At 38.2% G+C, this 25688-nt stretch overlaps 1 protein-coding gene across 1 annotated transcript in view; it reads left to right on the top strand.

Moving 5' to 3' along the window:
* LOC139147748 (zinc finger protein 64-like) overlaps positions 1 to 25688 on the top strand; it is a 69042-nt gene that overhangs the window by 4081 nt on the left and 39273 nt on the right. Inside the window, 2 exon segments of the mRNA XM_070718944.1 lie at positions 10624 to 11198; positions 11201 to 13201. Coding sequence (XP_070575045.1) covers positions 10624 to 11198; positions 11201 to 13198 — 2573 coding nt within the window. The 3' untranslated portion in view covers positions 13199 to 13201.

Raw genomic sequence — 25688 nt, 5'->3', positions numbered from 1 at the left:
TCAGAGTTAAGTCAAGTTTCAAGTGTTAGAATCAAGATATTTAGCTCAAATTTTCAGGATAACTCCCTTAGTTAATATTTTCTCCAAAGAATATAAAAATTGTATATTTGCAGCCATGACTTTGAAATATGACACCAATAACTATTAAATTTTAATTTTTCATATTTTTTTTACATATTTGAATTTAATAATAATTGGATAGTATTAATATTACCAAATTAGTTATAAATATGTTGACACAATTTATTGTAAGATTTTTACGGCAGGATTTGTAAATAAAATTCGTTTTTATGATTTTACATGGGTTTATATATCAAAAAATTATTAAAAATTCTTTCAAATTTCAAAATGTGAATTTTTCAAAAAGTACTTCAAATACAGGAAAATTGTGCCGTACAAATCTTATCTGTAACCTTGTTAATAGGCTGTAAAAATTCCATGTCCATATCTCATTTCAAAGTTGGATTAAATTGGTATACAATTATGTAGGAAAACTGTTATTCTGTCAAAAATGTTGAAAACAAGCCATATTTGCACCCCTCTTTTGAAGTCATAGAGCAGTTTTTTTGGTTAATCTCACTTTTGGACACCTCTTTGACACTCAAAGAATCTAAAAATGCATTTACAATAGCAGTCACTCACTCTGAATGCCAGCACCGCCTTGTCAAACTTTCCTGAAAAACAGCAAATAATGACTTTCCCTTTTCAAACATTTTATTAAAAACTAGGGGACCTCTACCATAGTTAATACATTAAGGACTCCCCAACTTCTTCTTATTTGGTCAGTTTTTCAGAAGTTTTAACAGGCTATAACTCTGCAATGCCTTTGTGCCCAAATGTCTAGTTTTTTATCACAACTGGAAGTTGTGATATAGAGGTGGTTTTAACCGTGTTTGATGTCGTCCATTTCCGTAAACGACAAAAAGTCAAAAACTGCTGAACAGACTGCGTTGATATTTGGTACCGATACATAGACTGGTTCCAAGGTTCCAATTCCGAAAAATGGAGCCAACGGAGATTAGGTTATATAGTTTTGGGAAATTTCTAACCCCCCTTTTAACTAATTGATTTTAGGGGTCTTTCATATGTGTAGTTTTGGAATGTACACCAATCCTGCATTGTGGACTGTTTTATGAGTTGTGGAACAGAAATGAGGTTTGATGAATGTTAGAAATATGCAGGATGGCTGATTCAAAGTATAAGAGATTTCTATGCTCTTTTGGGTATCAAAAGCAATAAAAAAAACCATATTTCATAGTTTAGATTCTCACTTTTGAGATGACCCTAAGCATTTGTTATGTAAACATCCTTGAGTCAATATACAGACTTTGACATTCCTGAGATTAAGTATCCACGACCTCACATGTTACAGTCTTTCACTACCATGGTATGGCCCAAACCCATTGTTATCAATGGTGAGTGTGGACCTGTCTACAGGAAATTGGGGTGAACAGGTTAGACAATGCCATGACAAGTTGTAGGTTAGTTATCAAGGTAGCACCAGCATAGAGTCCTACGCATGTCCATGTGTTCTCACAGGAAATCACAGGGAAAAAAATTATTTGAGAAGTTTCTCTCCTTTAAATAGAAGTATATTACAATTTAAACCTGTCATGGATGGATTGCTCTCAAATGATCTGAAACACAGTTATTGCCCATTAGCAACAAATCTATAGCATGATTTATGTAAAGTTCATGAACTTACACAAGGTATTAGACAAAAGATGACCATGACTTTGCTACTTTTCAACATTTATTTCATTCAGATTTCCTCAGCTTAGTGTATAATTTTGTAATCTTAATTACTGTCAACTTAGCTTTACTAACTTATTCTAACCTCATTATTCTTACACTACTGTTATACCTTATAACCACAAAATTTCAAGAGATGCATATATGATTGTCACTTAACAAACAATTTACAAATATGTCTTCTGCTTTTTTCTCCATATACATATACATGTCCCTTTTCTCATAAAAATGGGCTTAAAATCGCAATATGAAAAATAGTCTTTCAGCTGTATGTTGCTCATTGACTTCGTGGTCTGTCTAATTAGTCCCCACGGACACCGTCCGGGGGACTTATAGGTTTGGTCATGTCTGTGTGTGCGTGCCTGCGTCCGTGTGTGCATCCGTCCGTCTGTTCACGCAGATATCTCAGACATGCCCTGGTCAATTTCTTTCAAACTTTGCACAAGGATAGTACCCTACCCCATACAGATGCACATCGATTTGGCCATGTTAGAGGACTTTTTAGTTTACACCACCATAGACTACCATGTATAAGTCAGCTGTCTATAGAATCCCATGTGTAAGGCCAAGTAAAATAAAAATTTAGTTTCTCATCATATTCATATTGCAAAAAGGATTCAGTGACACAGTTTTTAGTCCCATGGATGAAGTCCAGGGCCTTATAGATTGGGTCATGTCCCTCCGTTCACACAGATATGTCAAATATTTGACAAAATCTCCCGTGACCTCGGTGACCTTTGACCTCAAATATACATATTTGTCCATAACTCAGTAACCACAAGTGCTACACCCTTCATATATGGTATGATGGGACACCTTATGACGCCACATATTGTACCTCATTAATTATGTGCATATCTAATTTTGAGCGAGCCAATAGAGCTAGGTCTGATTTTTGGTATATAGGGATGACTTAGCAATTCAATTTTTTTGACAAAAATGTCACATGACCTCAGTGACATTTGACCTGAAATATACATATTTGTCCATAACTCAGTAACCACAAGTGCTACACCCTTCATATATGGTATGATGGGACACTGCATGACGCCACATATTGTACCTCATTAATTATGAGTAGTTTCACAATGTGCCAGTTGTGATCAAGTGCCATTGGCGCTATTTTTTTATTCCACAGAGAATGTTGACTACTTTTATATTTTAATAGTTTTGTTGAAATTTATAAATGACGCTCTAGCCTTTACAACCACCTTAACCATATGCCACAGAGAACACATGGATTACCAATCCCTCTCTCAATATTCTTACAAAATATTCAAGGAAATATACAACGGATCTCATCCAGTTATCAACATTGTTAGCATTCAAGTTAACAACATTGAGAGCCAATAGCTGCAATTTTGAATGATTTTTTTTCACTGTTTTTTCAGTGTTTTATGCTCGGGTTCGAAAACTTTCAATTGAGAAATGATTTTGGAACTTAGTAACATATCTGTTGTCCCCTAATATGTTATAAATCAAGGAAGTCTGATAACATTTACCTGTTTACGGCCATAAATAAAAGCGCTGTTTTTGTTTTTGTTTTAACTGTCAACTACAATTTCTTGTTCTACTCCCCAAAACATGATGAGATGCACAATTTTGACCAGGTTAACTAAGCCTGTACATGTGTAGACTGCATTGTTATATTGTCTACAAGTGAATTCTGGTCCCAATTAGAATTCAAACGTAAACAATTAACATGCATTTTTACACGTATAGATGCTGTATTGACTAACTAAATAGTGGGGTTTGAACATGTTTTGAGGAATAGAACAAAAACTTGCAATTGACATGCAAAACAAAAATACGGTAGGGAAAAAAATCATCAAGAGTTGAAGCTTGAACAAGTTGAAGAAAACAAAGTTGAGAGCAATTTTAATTATTGCTACATGGTAACTATTAGAGTATGTAAGAATCCTTAAACTATTTGTTGTATGTATTTCAATCATTTCTAACTGAAAAAAGAATGAAAATTCAAAAGTAGCCACTGGTGGCGCTGTTCTCCAAAGACAAGCGAACCCCTTGGCAATTTCTATTCATAACAGGCTGTGATGAGTCAATCTGTTGTAGCCGCAGAAACTATTTATAAATACAGAGCGTTTTGTTTGTCGATGGCAACGTTGATATAAATGAACCTTGGGTGGGCACCAAGGGGTGTTTATTTTTTGCAAATTTTGGAGCAAAATTCTGACTTTACTCTTCAGTCTGTTTCAGAAGTGCACTTGGTGTATTTTTATGAATATAAACCAAATACACTGGAGTAGTTCAAAATCCAGGTTTCCGTGAAATGCTGGACTTTAAGAAGCCTAGCATGCCACTTTTAAAATCTTCAAGCGACTTTACACCCCTTGCAATGCTGTATTTGTACATTATTAAAAAGGAATTACAGTAACTAATGGGATCCGAACATCTGTACAATGATTCTGTATTGAAGGTTTACTGCGAAATGTGCAAGTTTTTCAGCATGTTGTTATTTTGTCAACTGTCTTTGTAAAGATGTGTTAATATTCAAATTTATCAGTGCAACAGCATAAACTTTCCGTCAACCAGAAAGGCTATGCTTTGTTATCTGAAGTGTTCCGTAGTGAGAAGAATTCTGTTTACACCATCACAGTGAAGAGGCATAGAGGCTCAAAAATCAGAATGGTGAACATAAACAACCGTTTTGCTCTCAAAATCATGATTATAGTTGTATGAAAGCCCAATCGATAAATATGTACCAATCTTGGAAAACTGGTTTTTTTTTAAATCATTTTCTGCCATGTACATCTATGATTTGAGTGATACAAATTCCATCGTGGTGATTGCAGCGAGTATAAATGTCTCAATGTAAACATGTCGGCCGATCACAGCATGGCGGAAGCATATTTAATATTTTTTCAGGCGGAAATAATCTGCCTTCGATTGCCACTGTCTCTGATGAACAAGACGGCGCAGGTTTCCCCTTCCCATCTTGATTGTCCAACTTGCCACATGAGAAGGGGAAATTTGCCTTGATTTCTGCCAATCTTGTCGGCATATTAAAAACCATAACCTCTGCTCGTTTGCCGGAGTCTACCTTTTGATCCGATGGAACAGTATATGATTAAAATTTGTCCCAGGTCAAAATGAAATTCCGTACTGATCCAGAGTTAACAGGGTCAACTTTCCCGCTGGGAGTCCGGCAAAGTCTCCATAGATTTTCCATTAGCTTTGATCATACGGATACACATGGAACGATCCTTATCAACACTTCTTTTTTTCCATTTTTCCTTCCTGATGTCATTTCGTTTTTCAATATGCAGGGATTTTATATTTGGCCTTGTGCCAGATCTCTATCTCAGGCAGTAAACTATTATAATTTACTAACCCTTCGAGGCAAAAAGACAAGAGCTAATCACAGCCCTAAACTTTTCAAATATTCTTTGATTACAGTCGCCTTATACGCCCTTGGATGGGCTTTTTCAGCGTGTAATATTTTTTTTTCCTGTGCACCTGTTCCGCAGACTTGAATAACCTGTTATAGTTATAATTGATTTCCTGTTTATTCACTTTTTCAAATCATTGTGCATTTGGCCTGCGTTTATCACTCTGCCCTTTGGGCTAATTGCGCGCTGCTCCCCGATAAAACATGCATGTCTTTTGATGATTACATATTTCCCAGTAGGTATGGGCATGCTTAGATCAGGATTGTACGGCTAATCCACGTGATATTAAAGGTGTATTCCTGGCAACAGACGTTCAAGCGTGCAATACCTGTGAGCAGAATTATTCTACACTGATTGCAGTCCCACTTTTCTGTTCATGATTTTGTCAACCTCTGCACTAATTCTGACCTAAGAGCATTGTTTCACTGTTTTCATGCAAGATATTTTTATTGATATGTATAATTTTGACAAAAATTGTGTATCAAATTCATTCCTGGTATGTGCACACAATGTCACCTGCCTACTTTCACGAGGCAGAATAGCGCCCCCTAGAGGCAATGTGTGACTAAATTAGTTGGCCGCAAGCATTTGGCTCAATCCAATATGTATTCTGAGATGGTTTTGTTTTTGAAGACAGGAAATGCCGCCACAAGGTCACTGATGACATGTGTAAATGTCAAGGTGTTGAAGCTAATTTTGATAAGTCACATGATTAGAATTCATGATTAAATTTTTTTGGGGGGGTAATCTTTCATGGTATATTTGGCAGAAGTATTCATCGTTCTCAGCTCATTTATCCTTTGTCAGGTAGAGTCTTTTGATGAAAGTTTTTGCCCACAAATGAAGGGAGAAAATCTCATCCTGTTTGCGTTGTCAGTTTTGATAAACAGCCCCGCGTGAAATTCATCATGTTCATCAGCGTTGTGAGGACAGATCATTCAAATTTACAAAATAATAATCCCCCCGGAATTTCAACTTTTCCTTCGGAGCCGTATCATCGGAGGAAGCCATTAGCAACCTCAACACCTGTCACAGAAAATCAATTTGAAAGCCATAAATTGATGCCGGGCTGCGCACATATTTATCTGGAAATCCAGAATCCTGCCCCGACAAATAGGAACACTTCATCCGACATCCTGAAAAGGTCAGCCGGTGGAAGTCACCGTCTGGCCTCTCAAAGCCAATCGATGGACACTGCGTTGAGGGGAATATCAATTTGGTGTGTTCCAAACATGTCAGTGGATATTTCCTTAATTTCCTCTCTGTCAGAAGCAATTAGAACACTAAATATTTATATGCGTGAAATACACCCGCTCGCATTATAAATCAACACAAACAAGGCACTTCAAAGGTGTGGTAAACTTAACCGTTTCCTGTTACCAGTTCCTTCTAGCCACGTTGCAAGCATATCCATCTCCCCAGCTGTCAAAACTTATAACTGGCACGCAGTTTCAGTTCTGATGCAAATTTTCCCAAATTGACTGCTCTATAGTAGAGATGAATGTGCTCAGGTATTCGTATCATTACTTTTCCTCAGCTTCTAGTCTTCCTATATCCTGTAACTACACAAATCAAACGTTGGACAGATCAATTTCCCCTGCACAAAGAGCAGACCTCTTTTTCCCGATGATATTTTCCCGCCTAAAATTTCTGTCGAAAGTTGTCGTATTTCCTGTAATTTTCATGACTTCCGAAGTTTGTTGTGGGTCACAGGCAGACAGGAATGTCTTATTAACTTTGTACACAATGAAAATTTTAAGAGAGGAAGAGATAACAAAATATTGCTTTCCACAAAAAAAAATGTTGTGAATTCGATTAAAAACCAATTTATCACTTCTACTGTTTCAGTTTGCGTAACTAGTCACAATAGAAGTCATCTGTATAATCTGCTTGTTTTTCAAAATGTTGCTCGGGATATTTTCTCCGTACTCCGTAAAAACTTTTCAAGCAATACATCAGTTAAAACTTCATATTTTCCCTAACTTCTGTAGCTTCATCATCCATGTTACAAATAATATATATATCCCTTGGAAAAAATGTTGACAGAAAAACGAAAATTTATATTAAAAAGATATAAATAAAGTCGATAATATTGGCCATGAATAATTAATTTTGTGTCAGTGAATTCAAATTCTCCAGATTTTGTGTAATAAAATTCATGAAAATTTTGTAGCCCACTCTTCATGACGCTGAAAATGTATTTGTCAAAGCATTGTAAAACAAAGAAGAAATTCACACAGGGCATACTATATTAAAACTGGAATTTACATAACCTGATAAAGAAAACTTTGAAAGTGAAAATAGGAAAGTATACCTCGAGATATTTTGAATTTTAAATCAGTTTGTAACCAGTATCTTAAAATGATCAGGCACTGTAGGAAATAATTATCCACATTTGCCTAACTTGAAAACCCAGAACCCTTGCGTAGGCAATGAACACTTCCTTTTAAACATGACAACGAAGATACATCCAGATGACAATGAAGACGGAACGTGATGGATACAGTTCATTTCCATTCCAATGCATGAATTGTTGCCTTGTACAAAGTTTTTGTCATTTTCCTCTATCCACTTGCGTTCCTTGACCTTGTTTATTGAACCACTGACTGAACCGTTTTACCTGTACGTGGAAGATTTGTCAAACTAATGATGGCATTTCAATCTGTTACATTTGTTTTGGATCCCTCATCCTTTCAGAAAACATCTGCACTGTTTTCATAACAGTCCTGTGAGACATTTCTTGCTGAATAAAAAAAGGCCACAAAAATAAAAAGGCTAGCAGTCTATGTTTTCCAACATACTTTTTAATATTTTATTCGTTAAAAGCAAAGTTTTATCTAACACTAATATCTGTAGGTTAAATGTACTGGTACAGGTGTTTTTGTTTACTTTGTTCATGTTGTGCATGATTCGTATCAACAAAAAGTGAAATTTGTTCCGGAAGTGAACCATTGACCAAACTAATTCTTTCACACCCGTTTACCCGTACACTGATCCACATTCACCAGTGAAACCAATGGGAATGGGTTAAACCAATGCAGTAATCGGGTTAGATGATGAGTCAAACGTAACTTCACTGTACTATATCTTGAGCTTAGGTGTTTGATAGAGCAGCTGTTGGCTCAATGTACCAGAAATTATGCCATTTTCATCATTTTACATGATCCGTTCGACCTCTGAGCAGCACTGAAAGCTTTGCCAACCTCTCTGTACAGTTAGTTTCTAGCAAGGTTTTGAACGGTAAACCTGACTTCTAAAATTACACAGTGACTTTGTCCATTTGTAAAGTTGATAAGAAAAGTGTCTAAGGAGTTATTGATTGCAAAAAAAGTCATGTTTTCCAAAAATCTGTGCACATCCAGCGGCCTCATTTCCAATTCAAGACGTGTAGCAGCATTTCTGTGCTAGATATCTAGAGATGCGTATGCTGATTGCCTATATTATGATGTATTTTTCATCTTGATTCCAGCCCGGCCCTTTATTACATGTCTTGCACCGAAGACAATATAAATTTAGTGTTCTTTAACAAACGGTTGTTAAAAGTGAAGTGTTGTGACCCTCTTTCATCCACTGTACACACTCCATCGGTCCGTATGTCGGATATAATTGCCGGGCTCTCGCAGAACAAAGGAGAGTAAAAAGTGATTGTTAGGAGAGAAAGGAAAGTTTGATAGCGTCTATAATCTTTATTACCCTTGTCAGGCTTGTAAGAGTGCATGTCGGCAATGTACAAACTCACTGAGATGTCATAAGTACAAAATTAGGATATCAGAGAGGTTTAATGCCCCTCTGATAAGACTCCTCCGAACACACGTATACACCAGATTGCACGTGACCACACACAGGTACCATGTGTGCAGAACAGATAACAAAACAGTAATAAAGTATCCGGGAAATTTTTTGCCGTAAATTTTGGCAAAATTCAAAGCTATACCATGCTTCGTGACACCCGAAATAAAAGTCGATGATGATTTATTTTTGCAGATACCCTGTTGCCTGGACAAGGCACAATAAAAATCTGTTATCCTGTGAAGGTCTGTTAAGTTTGTCAAATACTTTAGAGATGTGGTGCAAATTATTTTGTTTGCACGGGCCAAAAGACTCTCAGCTCTCTTCCTGTAATGTGTGTCGGTTGATTTTCATTTTTGACCCTCTTACCCTGTATTTACCTGTGTTGAGGTCTGCCTTTACCATAGATAACAATGGGATTGGGTTGAACCATTGTGGTGAAAGGGTTAATCCATACTGTGCCAGTTCTGATTTCACAGCTATCTGCACGTGTCAGTTATTACTTATGGAAAATGAAAGGCTTTCAGAATGAAAATGTCTGATTTTAAATCTGGTTCAGTATTCACTTACTGAAAGTAAGAAATGATTTTACTTTTCACTGTTTTGCTCAGACTATTCAGTTTCTACATCACAATGAAGGAAACAGTCTGTATTGTATACAAGAATATTTTAAGGAACGATATCATCCTCATCTGTCATTAATTTAATCGGTTTTGTTTCTCCAGGGAAGTTTCTTTCATTATAGCTGTGATCACTATCTGAGTTACCAAATAAAGCAACAAATATGCAACACTGGCTAAAATTCTTACAACTTTTGTCATCTTTTGTGCCTGTGTTTATTTCTGCAGCTTGTTGACAGATTTTTAGACATAGATATTGTAATGAAATTAACAATATAAATTATCAAGTGCCAAATTTGTCATTCTTTGAATAGTAATCATTTTGAAAAGTCTTGTCAAATATTTCAGATAAATATTTATTTTCACACATTAAGGTAAAACATGCTTCAAAATTGAAAGACTTGAAGTTTTGCTCAAACTTTCCGCAGAGACCTTTCAACCATTCCCTCTCAAACTGAAGAAGAAATGTCAGGGGTCACAGTGCAAGATATGAGTACTATGAGAGACAAATACAATATCTTTCCCAATGCTTGAAATTCAAAATGGCTGCCATCCCTGCATTATGAACTGTATGGGGGAAATTTTGGATTTTCACAAAAATAAGCCAGTATTGTAAAAGTTGAGTCACATTATCTGTCCCTCAGGAATCAGCTGTATTCAATTGTGAACAGTTGATTGGTCATTTCCTTCATGTGTACGCAAGCCTTCCTAATGAATATCCCTTCCTTTACAGTCGACACATTAGGGTATTCTGTAAGAAGTTCTCTTCCTTACTAGAAAGTACACTGTGCATAGTTTTATGTTCTCTCCGAGAGAAGTTGAAAAGCAGAGTTCCTTTTTGATCAGCCGCATATTTAAAAAGAGATGTAACATGAATTAGAAATCACCAAAAGATTAAAAATTTGTTTGGAAAGATGTTGATCCCTTGTCCGCGTCTGACAATTGTTCTTGTTTAGCATAATATTGCAAATTTTTTTTCAAAATGTTGTTTCTTCAAAGTTTTTCATCAGTCTCTGACCAATTTTCCTTGTTCTTCTTTTCCTGATGTGTAGATCCAGTTGATCCCATTCCTGACATACACATATGTGGGGCTTGCAAACTGCAGTTTTCCAATGTCAACTCATTTCTTACACACAAGAGACTCGGCTGTCCCACTGCCTCTCAGACACCCGCTCCACTGGGACCGGTTCCTGTGACAGTCTCAGCAGCAACTTCAGGGACCGTGCAGGATGCGCAGTATGTCAACGCTGTCCCTACAGGCACTGCAGTGCAAGCACTGACACAACAGAGTCAAGTCCAGGTCACCACGCACCCAGTGCAGTCACAGTCGCAGCAGCAGCAGCTTGCACAACCACAGCAGCAGAACTCGCAGACGCAGACTGCGACACCATTGCAGCACCACGATAATGTAGTGCGTCATATCTTGACCTTGACACAAGACACCCTGAATGAGCAAACTCCAGGAAGCAGCATTCAAAGTACCACAGTAGCACAGACAGTAGCTGCAGCCGTCACAACAACTACTCACACAGCAACAGCGGTCTCCACGAGCACAAAGACGACATCAAGTGGGAAGAGCCCAAAAATGAAGAGCACTCCGAAAAGAGATTCCGGTGCGACCAACCTGGCTGCCATTTTGTTTCAGCTTACAACAAAGACCTAGAAAGACACTATCGCACTCACACAGGGGAGAAGCCTTTCAAATGCGAGATGTGCAACAAAGCATTCAACAGGAGAGACAAGCTGAAAGTTCACCAGCGTTCCCACAGCGGGCACAAACCCTACAAATGTGAATACTGCACTTACGCAGCGGCCGACGGCAGCAGTCTTAAGAAGCACATCAGGATACACACAGATGAGAGACCTTTCAAGTGTCAGATATGCAGTTACGCCAGCCGTAATTCCAGCCAGCTGGTGGTCCACCTACGCTCCCACACGGGAGACTGCCCCTTCCAGTGCCAACAGTGTGACGCCAAGTTCAAGATTAACTCTGACCTGAAGAGGCACATGCGGATCCATACCGGCGAGAAACCGTACCAGTGCGAGCTGTGCGATTACCGATGCGCCATGCGGGGCAATCTCAAGGCACATATGAGGATCAATCACAACCCCAACAATCAAATACAGTGTGACGAGTGCGACTTCACGTGTAACAGTAAGCGGCAACTGAAGTTACACGCCAAGACCCATCAACCGGAGAAATCAATCAAATGCATGGAGTGCAGCTACTCTTGTGCCAGTAAGGCGGCGTTGAAGGCCCACGAACGAATACACAGCGATGAGCGGCCGTTCAGCTGCCCGTACTGTAATTATGATTCGAAACAGCCAGGGAACGTGCGCTCTCACATGAAGAAAAGACACGGTGACAAGGCGCGGGAGAGGGAAGCGAAGAAGAACAGGAAGAGTGAGAAGGAGCGGGAAGTCAGAATGGGGAAGAAAATGGAAGGGAAACGATCGGATTTGATCAAGTTGCCGAGCATGCTCAAGAAGCCTCTACAGTGCAATATGTGCGATGCTTCGTTCGTTAGGATGGACTCGTTACGCAGTCACAAGAGACAGCACGAGGAAATCGAGCAGTCGCTGCAGAGTACCGCACTGGCAGTTCTTCAGCTCCAGGAACCTGTGCAAAATGCTGACCTGAGCACCTCGCAGAGCGAAGTCGTCACCACCAGTAACATCGTCAATGCAAATATACCTGTTGAGCGCGCCGTGGAAATGGCTATCGCGCAGGCTGTGAGTGGCGAGCAACAAGAGCCAGGGAAAGGATCAGACAGCACTGTTACCATAGTCGTTGAGACGCCGACTCAAAATGAACGAGCTGAAACCGTTGTGTTGCACACCGACAGCCAACAGCAGCAGCAACAGGCGGAGGCAGTGGTCAGTCTGATTGAACAATCCAACGTTGTCACTAGTGTTATTACATCCAGCAGTTTCCAACAGCCTCTCACGTACTCTGTCGCATCAGGACCGGTCACGCAGCTGCTGCACACAGCACCGCTTGAGGGCCTCTCTACATCACAGCAGCAGATTTCGCACCCTACTCAGACACAAAATGGAATCATCATGGCACAGTCAGACCAGAATGTACAACGGGTGTTCACCAGTGTTGCACCCCAGCAGCAAGGTGGTACAGAGCAGCAGCCTGCCAGCATCCCACAAGTCCTTACCATCCCAAGCTCCATGATCGTTGACCAGAACTCTACGCAGATCCAAGTGACTGCCCTCAGCAATGGCCAACCTGTGATTATCCAACAGCAGGGACCCATTCCAATACGACTGCATGCTACGCCAGTTGGCCAAATACAGCCCGGGGTGCAGCAACCACAGACCTTTCAACTCAGACCAAACGTCAATGTGACGGGAGTCGGGCAGCGATCTGACCAGAGCGGAGCTCCCCAGAATTTCACACTTGTTGCCAGCCAGCCAGCCACTGGAGGAATAGCTCAACAAACAATCGTGCCTAACCCAACATGGGCTGTCCTGAACAGAACTCAGGGGCTAGCGTTGCGGCCAGCTACTGCCATGCCCACTAGGATACAAGTAGCAGTTACAGCACCACAAGCATCTGTGAGGGCGCCGCCTCCAGTATCATCATCTGCAACCACGACTCAATACAACTACATTTAACATGTAAGTACAACTATAGTCCTCATGTTTTTCCCTGAAATATGGTTCTAGAAGAGCTTGATTACATTTGATAGCCTGGCAACATTTCAACGGTTGAAAATTTAGTACATACATCTATGACAGGAATGGCATTGATTGTACAGGGGACATGGAGCTGACATTGTGAAGAATGGCAAAATGTTTCCTTTTTTGAATTTGAGAAATTCAATTTCTAATCTTTCCATTAGAAATAGCGTGTGATCTTAGAATTTGAAAACAAAGTTTACTTATCATTAGTTAAGGTACTATGCACCTTGAAAATGAAAGACTTAATTAAACTTTTGCTCAAATTGCCCTCAGTTAAACTTTAACTACCAAATCAAGAATAAAAATCAGGGGTCGACGTGCAAAGTTTGGTCCTTGAAAAACAAATTACTCTACATGTACTGATATGTTAAATTCAAAATTCAAAATGGCCGCCATCACTGTGTTAACTCTATGGGGAGAAATAAAGTTCATGATTTTCAAAAACTAAGCCAGTAAAAATTTGTCTTACTCCAAGAGCTTTCAAATGAGTCCCCATAAGTGGTAGACCAGTAAAGAATTGTAAAATCTTGAGAGTTCAAATATCTGTCCCTGAGGTGCATTAAACCTTAAAAAGTTATTTCATTCAAGTGGATACAGTACATTCATTGCGATACTGTAAATTTTTTCACAACATAGCACTTTTTTGCATTTTTCTTTCTTCACGTATTTTTTTTTGTCTCCTTAAAATCACTCAGCAGAAAACAAAAAGCTATTTGCTCCCTCAATGGACAAGTCAAAAAAATATAGTGGCCTCCTTTTTCTGAAAATTAATGGCTGTCCACAAACATATTTTTCTGTACTTCACCTAATTGTCCATGCGCAAGTAATTTCACGTGTGTTATAACCTTTCACACACAAATGAAAGTTAAATAATTTTTTTCTTATAAATCAAACCTGTTTTAATGAACAGGTAGATGAGAAGCTCATATGTTTGATAAAAGGGAATTAATAAACGAATAAATTTAGCTAATTAGTATGTAAATAAGGTTGTTTTTGAAACCTTACCATTCTTGTTCCATTTGCAGTTTCTGTAGACAATCAAAGCAAGGGGACTCGCTGCGCACAATTTCTCCTTGCCTGTATTGTCATGAGAGCCATTCTGATAAATCGTCATTTTGAAATATCCAATTGCCACCCAAATGTTGCTAGTTCTCACAGCCCGGGTATTTGTATGCAGACAGCGTAATGTGGTGAGACGGCATCCAGCCAGTAACAAAACTCATAAACCTTTTCGTCACTGATATCTTCCAAGAATAATTCCAGCGGTGAAATCATGCATTTTTCAGTGATGCGCCCGTATATCGGAAATGCAGTTCGCAAGAAATTCCCCCAGATATCACGTACAGATCAAAATACGTAAGAGTCTAGGATGATTTAAAAAGTATGCTGTGTAAAATATTCACAAAGGCACATGATAACTAAGATAAAATGTCTGCGTACACAAAATCGTGAATTTTTTCACAAATTTATAGCTCATTTTCAAGGTTCTTTTTTCATGGACTCTTACACTGTTAAATAAATGTTTGTTGATTGTATATGTTTGCTAACAGATCATATAATTTATGTCGTCACATTATGCCAGTTGATACGTATGATTATCAAATCTAACCAGTAACAGCTGATCATTTCACTGTAGCTCTTTTCAAGTCTCTGTTCAATAGTGTTGTGATGCAACTTATTCACACACACAAACACAAGTGGTGATGTGACCCAAATCTCATGTTGTTGTATACTTCCCATGGTGCATTTCTGTGTACTTCCAGGCGATCAGTCACTCAGCTGCATCATGGGTAAAGTTATAGTTACAACCAGCGGGCTAGAAAGTGGGTCATGTCCTGTGTGAACTGGAGAATATTGTGCTATTTCGCCAGCTCAGTTAAAGTTGTCGTGAAACCAGTAAATTCATTTATTGTCTTTGAAACATGCCCAAAAAATTAACATCTCCTACAGTTTTATCATATTCTCCACGGACGAAACTCATAACACTTTATTACCAGTAGTTCCACTCAATCAATATTATTGGAAACATTTTACAGAACAATTGCAGTGAAATATGATGAACAAACTTCACTCAGATCAAAAATATTTAATATGTATACTATTAGTCACTGTTAGACAAAAGTATTGAAAAAATATGAGGCTTAGAAAAATTGTGTATACTTTGTCAAATTGTGCAGATTCAGGTTTTTACTCAGCATTTTGGGATTGAAATACCTTCAATTGTAAAGATAGAAATTTTGGCGTTTGGTCGGTAGGATGACTACCTGTTGAAAGCAGACAGTATGTAAGTGATGGTTAGAAATCTAATCTAGAAATCCTAAATTTATGGATAGCAGAAGCAGGCGTAGGACTTGCAGTGTATGATTGTTTGTAAATGTCTAAAGTTCCATTATGAACATCTCTCGTTAAGATTTTTGACAAACTGAAAGTCAGGAAACTTTCAGCTACTCAGTGAACGACACAGTCAAGTCAGCAAAGGTTGCAGCAACTTGGAGAAATTTCAGGACTTGAAAATTGTGAACAATTTTTTTTTTATTTATCGTGCAGTGGTATAGATTCCATTAAAACCTGTTGGGAAAATTAGGTTTCAACCATTGTGCTCTTGTGAAAAGCAGCGGTAAGGCCTTTTCCAAATTGATTTGATACTGAGAATGGCAGCATTTTTGAATACCACATATTGTAAAATTGATGTCACTTACTTGTGTGATCCAAAAACATTTGCACAGAAAATCAGATATTCATTCTTGAATGTGATTGAAGCAGCTTCTAAGCTTTCTTAACCCTTTGAGCACCAAAGTCAATTGTTATTGCGTTTATACCCTCTCAGTCAATTTTTTTCAAAGTTTTGCTAAAATTTTGCTTAGAAACTGTAGCCAATGAAATGTGATGGGTTTTTGGTCTAAAATTATCAAAAAATGTACAGAAAAATTCATAAAAATTGGTAAAATGTTGCACTAAAATTTTGTTGGGAAAAAATTACAGTACTCAAAGGGTTAAACACTACATATTATCATGGAGGTAGGAAGAGAGAGTGGTATTGCAGTATAAGCAAAAGTTCCAAACAATCTTCAAGGTGCCATACCACCTCAAGCTTTGTATCTAGTGAAAACTCTGATATCGCAGTCCTACTTTCCTGTTGCAAAATTTACTGAACCATAAACTTTCTCACCCTCCTGTTGCCTAAATACAGATCCAACCACTACAATGATAGCATTTGAGTTTGTACCAAATGCGGTGGAGCACTGATTCAAAATGCAGCCATTTTTTCCATTTTTTTGTGCTTTTTGAAAGTTGTGTCTCTGAGCCACCCTTTTATAGGAAGTTATTTAGACTAATTCATCAGCTGAGTAGAAGTGCGATAGGAAATTATCTGTAAACCAAATGACAGGTGAATCAACACTTGAAAATGATTTACAGTTTGAGTAGATGATAGCATTGAAATCAAAATTTGAAATATTATATCAGATAAGAAGTGTAGGAAATTGACTCTGCAACAATTAATTGACAAATGAAAATTTTGTTTGATATTCCTATAATTTCATTCTGAATTTTTTTAATAATTCAATTGCCATAGATGGCGCCTTTCAGACATCAGCTCAGACATCAAAGGCATAAAACAGTAAAAAATGAGAGTGAAAAATACGAAAAGGAAAAAGTGTCAAATCAGTGCAAATGGCTCCCCCGTCGCATAAATCAAAAACCTTTAGTCAGAGCAATGCAATATTGATACATCCATAGATAGACAATTGAAAGGAATGCCGGGCAAGTTTGACATAATGAAAATACATTTTTAAGATCAGCCAGTTGACCTCCAGTGTGGATGATTGTAGGAAAGGCAGATGAATTCCCCGCAATGCCCTAGAGACGAACAAAAATACATACCATCAGAAACTATGGAGCAAGTGGAAAATTGAGTTTAATATATGACATTTGTGCCTTCCCCCGGGATCTGCCCAGATACGACGTCTATTCCCGAACCATGATATTACACTGAAGTCATCGTATTGAAGCATTTTGTATGAGGGGAAAGTGGAAAATTGCTTGTCCCAAATCGATGGTGATAGCGTAGTCTAGTTTTCTGGATGGGTGCATCACTCCGTGATGACAGTTATATTTTAATGGTCCCTGTATTGGTTCATTATTGGACATTATAATACATTTATCTAGTCTCCATCAATACTCCTGGCATGACGAATTTAATTTTCAGGAGGTCAAGTTGACTTATTGGAGGGGGCCAAGTCCTCTCCACCTCTAATTTCGCTACAGATTCCTAATAAATACCTATTTAGGTGCCATTTGTCAGCCGCCAATGGTTCTCATCTATCCCCTGCGCCATAAAAATGGATAATTATTCCTATGATTTTACGAGTCATAAATTGATGACTTTAATGAATCTGTTGTCACTCGTCCATCAAATCATGTTAATAGTCCAATTAAAATAGACAGATGCTAATGGTGACTTACTCATCCACTCTTTTTATTGTTTCGGTAATTAGCTTTCCCAACCCTGACTCTAGAGGGCGCTGGCCGTAATCAAGCCAAGGACTTCCCAGGGTGTCCTGTAACTAAATATCTTGTCTGCTGCGCAGCTCTGTAGTGATGAGCAAGCTATCATTCTGTATTCAGGTTGGGGGTCTTGGATGTCTAGCTCCCTGATGTAGAAAGAATTGTATGGATGATTCCATTAATCCACCATCAGGCAACAATTAACAATTGACCTTTTGGCAGCTAAATTGCCCTGGTGGTATTGGGTATAGATTCAGACGCAGTGGCTGGCCAATGAGCAACTCTCCGTGTGTCTCCGTGTATCGCTGCAGGCATAGATGGAGTTATGAAATTACCAAGTTTATACGTAGGTTTTCTCCCCGTCTCCCAGAGGCTGGAAATATAAGCCCAGCTAGGCCTCTTGAACTCCGCTTTACCCGTAATTGCATTTTTTGTTTTTGTTCCTGAGGATAGCAATAGCATCCGGTATAGACATGTGTACATTAAATATGTTTTCAGTGATGTTATTATCCGACTTCCTCTTTCTGTCAGGTCACTTAGCCCCGCATTTAATCCCATATATGTATATGAAAACAGTTTCATGGCTTGTGACAGCTAGATGCATTGACTGACGATAACCCCTCAAGTAGCTTTCCTCAGTTGGACAAGTACCTCACTACATAAATATCCATAATAGGGGAATATTATATTCTAAGCACATCAACGGCGAGAGGATGCCTGGGCCGTGATTTTCTTTCTTTTAATACTCTCTCCTGAGGGAGCACATACATAACTTAAGAGTTTTATGTAGGTAGGAATGGGTTAATATCTGCAGTAATGATTGAAATAAACGTAATAGCATATGCACGGACATGCAGTTCAGTTTGCCGTGTCTCATAATTGGGGATATGGCCATGTTATTTTCAAATGGATATTTGTACTATGGATGTATTGTGTCAGATTTGCTGTCGCTGGGGACTTAAAAAGCCGTCGTTGTTTGACGGTGATTGTATTCGTGCGTGCGTGTGCGTGTGTACGTGTGTGTCTGTGCACTCCTGTATAGGGATCAGTTTGAGTGATATGACAACATCTGGAAGGCATTATTTTTGTGTGTGTGTGTCTTTGAGTATACACACCTTACACGGACATTCCAATCTCATTACTCTCTCCTTCCTTCCCCAGCAAACAATGATGTCTCCATAAATTTGTAGTTCTAGCATGCCCGGCTGGCAGTCAATGCTCGTAAATCAGCGTTCAACTTGATAATGACCGGAGCAGACGGTGTGATGTGAATACGGCCACAGCAATGGAAAAAAAATAAGACAGTCTTGCTTTCACTAAGAGGCCTTCCCATGCATCTACAAAATCAGAAATCCCACAATTCCATCTTGGCAGATCTCAAATGAAAAAGAAAAATTGAGCTGTCTGAAAGTGATGGCAAAGCAACAGGTCCATATATTTTCTCTCTGCTACTTAAACAGAAGCTAGTAAATCTATTGATAGTAATTTGCCCATTTGCAGACTTGATTTGGCCTTTTAGGGGGGACTTTTGCTCCCTGCGTGTTGGCAGTTCACAGCCCCCTGCCCGATTATGAAATAAAAATACGAGAAAAAATGATCGGAGTTGACTGGCTAGAGACAGAGTGGCTGGAAGGTACAAGCACGCTTATGAATCGGCGTGACACAGGTTAAAGCCCAAGGCGTTGTGTCAATTAGGGATAATGAAATTACTAACACTACGAGAGGTAATCACAATAAGGTTAAAGGGGGAAGAGGTATGTTGGTATGGCTTCAAATTTTTTTTTTTCTTGCTTCGTCTTGGCTCTTCTTCCTCACTAAGAAGCGTCGCAGTCTCGTCAGACATACCGAGATCAGCGGCACTCGCAAGTCCCAAAGAGTGCGCGCAATCGGTAACATTTTGCCAGCAACTATATACACAGTTTTATTAAATTATTGAGGGAAGTAATACTGCCTTTCATGCACTTAACCTGTCACTCATTATTCCCTCTTATGGGACTTATCAACTTGTGTGTAATGGCCCAATGCATGACAGCGCACCGATATTTTTTCTACTAATCCACGGTACCATATTACTCATAAACAGACCCGTTGCTACTCAAACAGATTAGCTCAGAAAGAGGTTTAATAAAACCTCTCGTACAAGCTGCTGTAGCCCAAATTTAATCAATAACCCAAACTCCCCAAGAAAAAAAAATTACAACATCACATCAGAATGGAAAGATGCAGTGAAATGAAGCATAGATTGCGTTGTTTTGTTTCTGCTGCAGGGGTCTAAATTTGATTAACAATTATAATGCCGTGCCAAGGATATGTCAAGTTTTTTGTCAGCAGGTGAATTGCTTTTCCGACGTCCCAGAAATGTCTTCAATCAGTCCAGCAGGTGACATCTGTGCAAGCAGTTTGTTTTATTTTGATTACAGCAAGAGAAAACCAAAACTCCTTAAGACTTCAAACAAGTTCAGGGTCGCGACAATGTCACACCAGACACGTGTAGCTATGTATATGTAGAACAGGTACAAAGCTGAGGAGGAAAAAAATAAACTGCAATGCCACTGCCATTATTAACTTGATACAAATGGTGTGTCATGTCTAATTTTCTCAGGTTACCCCAATTTGTGGCCACAAGAAATTCTATTTCATGTTTCAGAAATTAATCTTACTTTAAGAATCATAAATTAATTTTTGTTGACAGAGACAATGGCAGAAAATTGTGATATTTGCATGTAGGATAAAAAGTTGAACACACATTTGATATCAGTGCTTTAAATTTGCTTCATCTAAGTTTATTAGGTTTAATTGTCAATATTAAAAATTTATCGTATAAGTAAAGACAACAAAATATCAAATATTCATATAATTCAAATAATGCAAGCAAACATTGGAAATAGTCAGCAACGTTCTATGATTAGATTGTCATATTTTGCACGATTATGTCATTTGATACAGCAACAATATCATGGAAGATTAATAAATTATAACATAAAATTTCATTAGACATTTGGAGATACTGGGGTTGCTTTCAAATAGAGTAGTAAAAATCATTTTAAATAGAAAATTAACAATAAAAAGTATGAAAGGACATGTTTCTTGCTGAACCCTTTAAGTGTCAAGGTCATTTTTTTTTGCCTCTATAGGATATAACACCCACAACATTTTTCATATCTAAACTATTTTTTCCAATTTTTTTGAAAAATTTTGGTCAAAAATTCTAGCTAATAAAAAGTTATGTCAATGTGGTCCAAAATTATAAAAAAATTACAGAGAAATTCATAAAAACTGATAAAATGTGACACTGAAATTTTGGTTGGAAAAATCACAGCACTCAAAGGGTTAAATTTGTAATGTACATATTAGTAAACCAAGAGTGTATTTTACTATTTATCCCAGAAGGGAGAGGGTTACTTGAAGGGTTTTGGAATATGTATCATTTTGTAGTTTGCTAATTTACTAAAACAGTCCATATAGTAAGACTGGAATTTGAGGAAAGGAAGATAAGATTTTGGAAGAGGTAGCTGGGAAGTGAAGCTCTGGAAGGTAACTTTTAAGCGGGTTATTTGGGAAATAATAGGAGGTAGGGCCAAATTTGCAAGAATTTGCTACAAATTTGAATTTTCATACATACCGCAAAAAATGATGGGCATACACACAGGGACAGTGAGTCTTGAAACATATAGTTTTGAAGTAACAGATCTAAAAGATGGGAGACTTTGAAACAAGTGGCTAGGATGTCACAGGGACTGGGAATACATGTACTATCGTGGTTTGTAAAAAGCGACTTTGGATAAGGAATGTAAAATGAGTACCTGTAATGAGAAAGTGAGGGTGGAATTTGAAATATTGTGATTTAGATGAGTTGAAAATAGCATTTTTGGAAACAAGGAAGGGATTAAGAAAGATGGACAGTGTAGGACCAAAGGAATGTTTTTTGTTGTTTGTTTATTTGTTTGTTTTTTTGGAAGGTTAGAATGGGATGAAACTGTATTGATATCGAAGATGACTTTGGGTTAATCAGTATTGATAAGGTAAAATTAGCAAAGGGCTGTAGGGAAGGTAGACTTAGTGAAGCAAAATGGGAGTGACTGCTGGGGGATTATCTTGGGCTGGGTGAAAGCATTCATAGGATGTAAGGAGAACAAGTCAGGGAGAGTGAAAAAATGCCAACGTGACAGAAAAATATTCAATATTGATGTAAATATGACACACACGGAAACGGTTTTAAAATTGATGGAACTTGGATAGATTGTGCCCCCAGAAATCATACTGACACACCCAGAGACACAAGAAAGTTCTCTGTGACCCAGTAAATCAGAGCTCAGCTGCAAAGAAATCACCAGAAATTCTTACATTGATGCAAAGAGTTTGTTAGTGAGGAGGGCATGCTGATAATCATGGATGTGGTGTGAAAACAACGATTGTTCAGAAAAAAAAGGGGAAATTGGAAATGTACAAGAGAAACACACAGGATAAAAGAATGGGATTCGGCGTCTGGATCATGTGGACAGTTTTCAATAGAGTGATCTGTGTGTTACAGGGTGTTACAGTTTTAATAGAACGTGTCATGGTGATGACATAGTCCCTGCTGGATTAACTGTTTGTGGAAGCCATTGATCCCTGTTTGGATTGTAACACTTCTTGTCTATGATTGGTGCAATCGCTGATGTTGTCTGATTGATTGCATAAGGATCTGAGAATCAAGTAAAATTTCTCAGTGCTTGAAAGCTAAGACCATACATTGTTTGAAACGAGTAGAAAATAATCCTACAGTTCTCAAACGCAGTGATGTGCATGGACTCGGTGGCAGTTTTGTAATATTGATATGTTGGTACATGGAAAAAGCAAACCACATGCTGACATTACTCCGTCAAGACAGAAATTTGTAAAAAGTCCAAATTTACAGAAATTGGGATAAGGGAAAGGGTACAATGATTGAAACCTGTATACAATCTTTAATAATCAGCCATATGAAATACCATGGATACCGTTTTCATATTTTTGAACTTTTGTCACCAAACTAAAATTATTTTACGAAGTTTAACTTGTTTTTAGGTATTTTATGAAAACTTGAAAACTAGATTCAATGATTATCAGAATTTGCATATGCTAATTTGTCAGATGCATTCTCTATTAGGAAATAGCCAATCATAGACAGTTTGTAACATTTCTTTTGTTAGTGAAACTGTGTCATAGGATAAATGATAAACTTGGTTTATTCGTTAATTATTTAACAATGCGTGTATTAATAGTGTACTCAGAGATGATCAAACTGTTTTCAAATGGAAAAAAATAAAGTGATCTGTCATGTGCCTTTGATTATCTCCTCAACAAACAGTAAAAATACACAAATGATGATACATGTGTTAGTTGTCATGCAGTAAAAAAGATGGTCTCAGTCAGATATTTTCCGTCGGCCTTGTTGGGTCGATTTGTCTTAATTGGAGCCGTGTGAAAAAAGCAGGAATTAGGGTGTCAAATCGCTGGCTCAAGTGTGGAAAAAGAAATGTCTCGACAAAAGCCCACCTGTTAAAGGGTTAGATTGGGTGAGTAGATAGTGCAATCATTTTTAATTCCGCTGTCAATTCAAAGGTGAGATGTCGGCTGTATTTCAGAGCTTCAAGTTCATAAATATCAGCAGTCTCGTCATGACTGATACATGCGGTGGTTGAGAAAAAAAAAAAGGAAGTCAAGAAAAAAGTACAAATATCAAAGAAATGTGCTGGATGTGTTCTATCAGCTTTGTGCAAATGTACTCAGGCAAACCCATTTGATCAGAGGGTATTACTTATTCCATATCCCTTACTTAATTTGCAATAAAACAATTTTCCAATGTTTTTCTTGGACTTTTTTGATCAGAAATATGAGAGAGAAGTGGAAATTGATAGCCGTGCCCCGGTGCCTTGCCCCGATTCACTCAGCTTCATCGAGAAACCCATGCCGCAAGTGTAACAGTGTACTGTAATTGAACAATGTAAGGTCAACGACCCCCGTGTTTGCACCGACAAATGTAGCAATTACAGACTTGTTGCCCCCGTGTCACTGGTGTCAAAAGTTTTAACGGCAGCTGAAGCAATCAGCGAGCTCCACCACACTGACTGACTACCCAATCATCCATATGTTTAGGGGGATGTAGACACAGGCATTTAAATCCTATAAGACTACGTAATGAGACCGAATAACAGGGCTGAGTCCTATGCATTGTCATACTTCTCTACTAATTATCATTGAGCTTCTGAGGAGTCTGTAACCCCAGGGGGTGGAGAGCGTGGAGCCAAAAAGTCGCAACGCCCGTGAGTTGTGATCATTTTCTATATTTAAGTTCATGAAGGCCAGTTGCTTGGTAAGAGATCAAATAATTTGAAATGTGTGTGTATGGTTTGTGATTGATGGATTTGACTCTAATGGTGAATTAAGGAGAGTCCCCAACTGTCTGTTACTGGGCAACGGTTGCCATGCTGAGGTGTGGAGTCATGCGACACAAGCTGGTCTGATCAATCACGTTACGATTTGAAATTCAATCGGATGTCAACATTGAACTTCACTTTGATACACAACCAACCTTCAATCACCTCAACTGCCGATATGAAAGCAAAATAAATTCTCATTCTCAATTCTAATGATATTTCCATCTGTATTTATTTCACCAAAATACATCATGATATACATCCATCTATAAACTGAAGCTGAATATTCTCTCTTGATTCATAACAATGTACTCTGAATAAATAAAGTGAAATTTACTTCCTGCTGTCAAAAAAGAATGCGTCTAAAGTTGCCTCAATTCAAAGTCTTTTCACTAGTTTTGAGCACAGGTGGATCTGTGTTCATAGTATGTCAAAGTATTTGGTATTATTCCTTTATTTTCCTTTTCACTGCTGGCAATGTTTGCTCGGGTAATTATTTCTAAAATGACGGATATTATTGATGGAGCCATCGTGTCCACGGTAATCTAGCTGCCAGGCATGAACCAAAATATTATTATATTCTAATTACCAATTATGAATATTTATGAGTGTTGTGTCTGTGCTATGGTTACTGCCTCCGTAACCACAGACGTTTCACTTCGTTGCAGCTCTAGCAGAGATTGTGTTCGTCCAGCCAAGGTAATCAGTGAAATCTGAACGTGTGGTGTGGCTGTAGCATTATGAGATTAAAGTTGAAATTCTCTCAATTCTACCGTGCTCAAGTATTGATTTTGAAAAACATGGTGAAAGACTTGATGGGAGTTCACTTTTTTCCCAGACTTTGAGTTTTAACATCTGGGGTTAAAAAACAGTCCTGCCTGTATTAAAGCTTGTTCAGCCGCAAAGTGTCTGTAGTATAGAATATTGCTTGACTGGAGACAGTAAATTCACGTACTGGTGACAAGCTTTGAATCATCGTTCTATTTGAAGTTCAAGGGGGACACGTCTCTACAGTGGCAGCGTCATCCAGGTGGATTGCTTGAAGGATGGTCATTTGTTTTATGCCCAGGTGTATTTGTATAATTCCTCACCCAATCAGCATTGATAAAATCCTTTTTGCCCCGATAAGCGCAACGACTCTGCATTTCACAAGGAAACGAACTTTGTAAGTTAGTTGGAATTTCGTCCAGGTGGAATTGTCATTACGCATGGCTGGAAATGCCAGTGCTTACAAAAATGACAAAGGTTAGTTCAGAATTCAATGAGGAATAAGCATAACTCACTCTTCATCACTGAAGTACAAGCATTCGTCGAGAGAAAAAAAAGGATTTGTAATGAATACTGAATTCACTCAGTACATATTTACAATGTAATTTTCTATACCGTTACATTTACCATTTCGACGTTTTTTTTCCCTCCCTTCCCTGCGTAAGTTGACAAGAGGTAATGTTATTTCAAGAACTCTTTTACCAGGTTACTTTTGAGTTTTGCTGGCATATGAGGGAAGAAATGCACGGGGA

This window comes from Ptychodera flava, chromosome 13 (assembly GCF_041260155.1).
Source record: "Ptychodera flava strain L36383 chromosome 13, AS_Pfla_20210202, whole genome shotgun sequence".
In the NCBI taxonomy this organism is placed as follows: domain Eukaryota; kingdom Metazoa; phylum Hemichordata; class Enteropneusta; family Ptychoderidae; genus Ptychodera; species Ptychodera flava.
The sequence above is the reverse complement of the archived record's forward strand: the minus strand, read 5'-3'. Positions and strand labels throughout refer to the sequence as shown.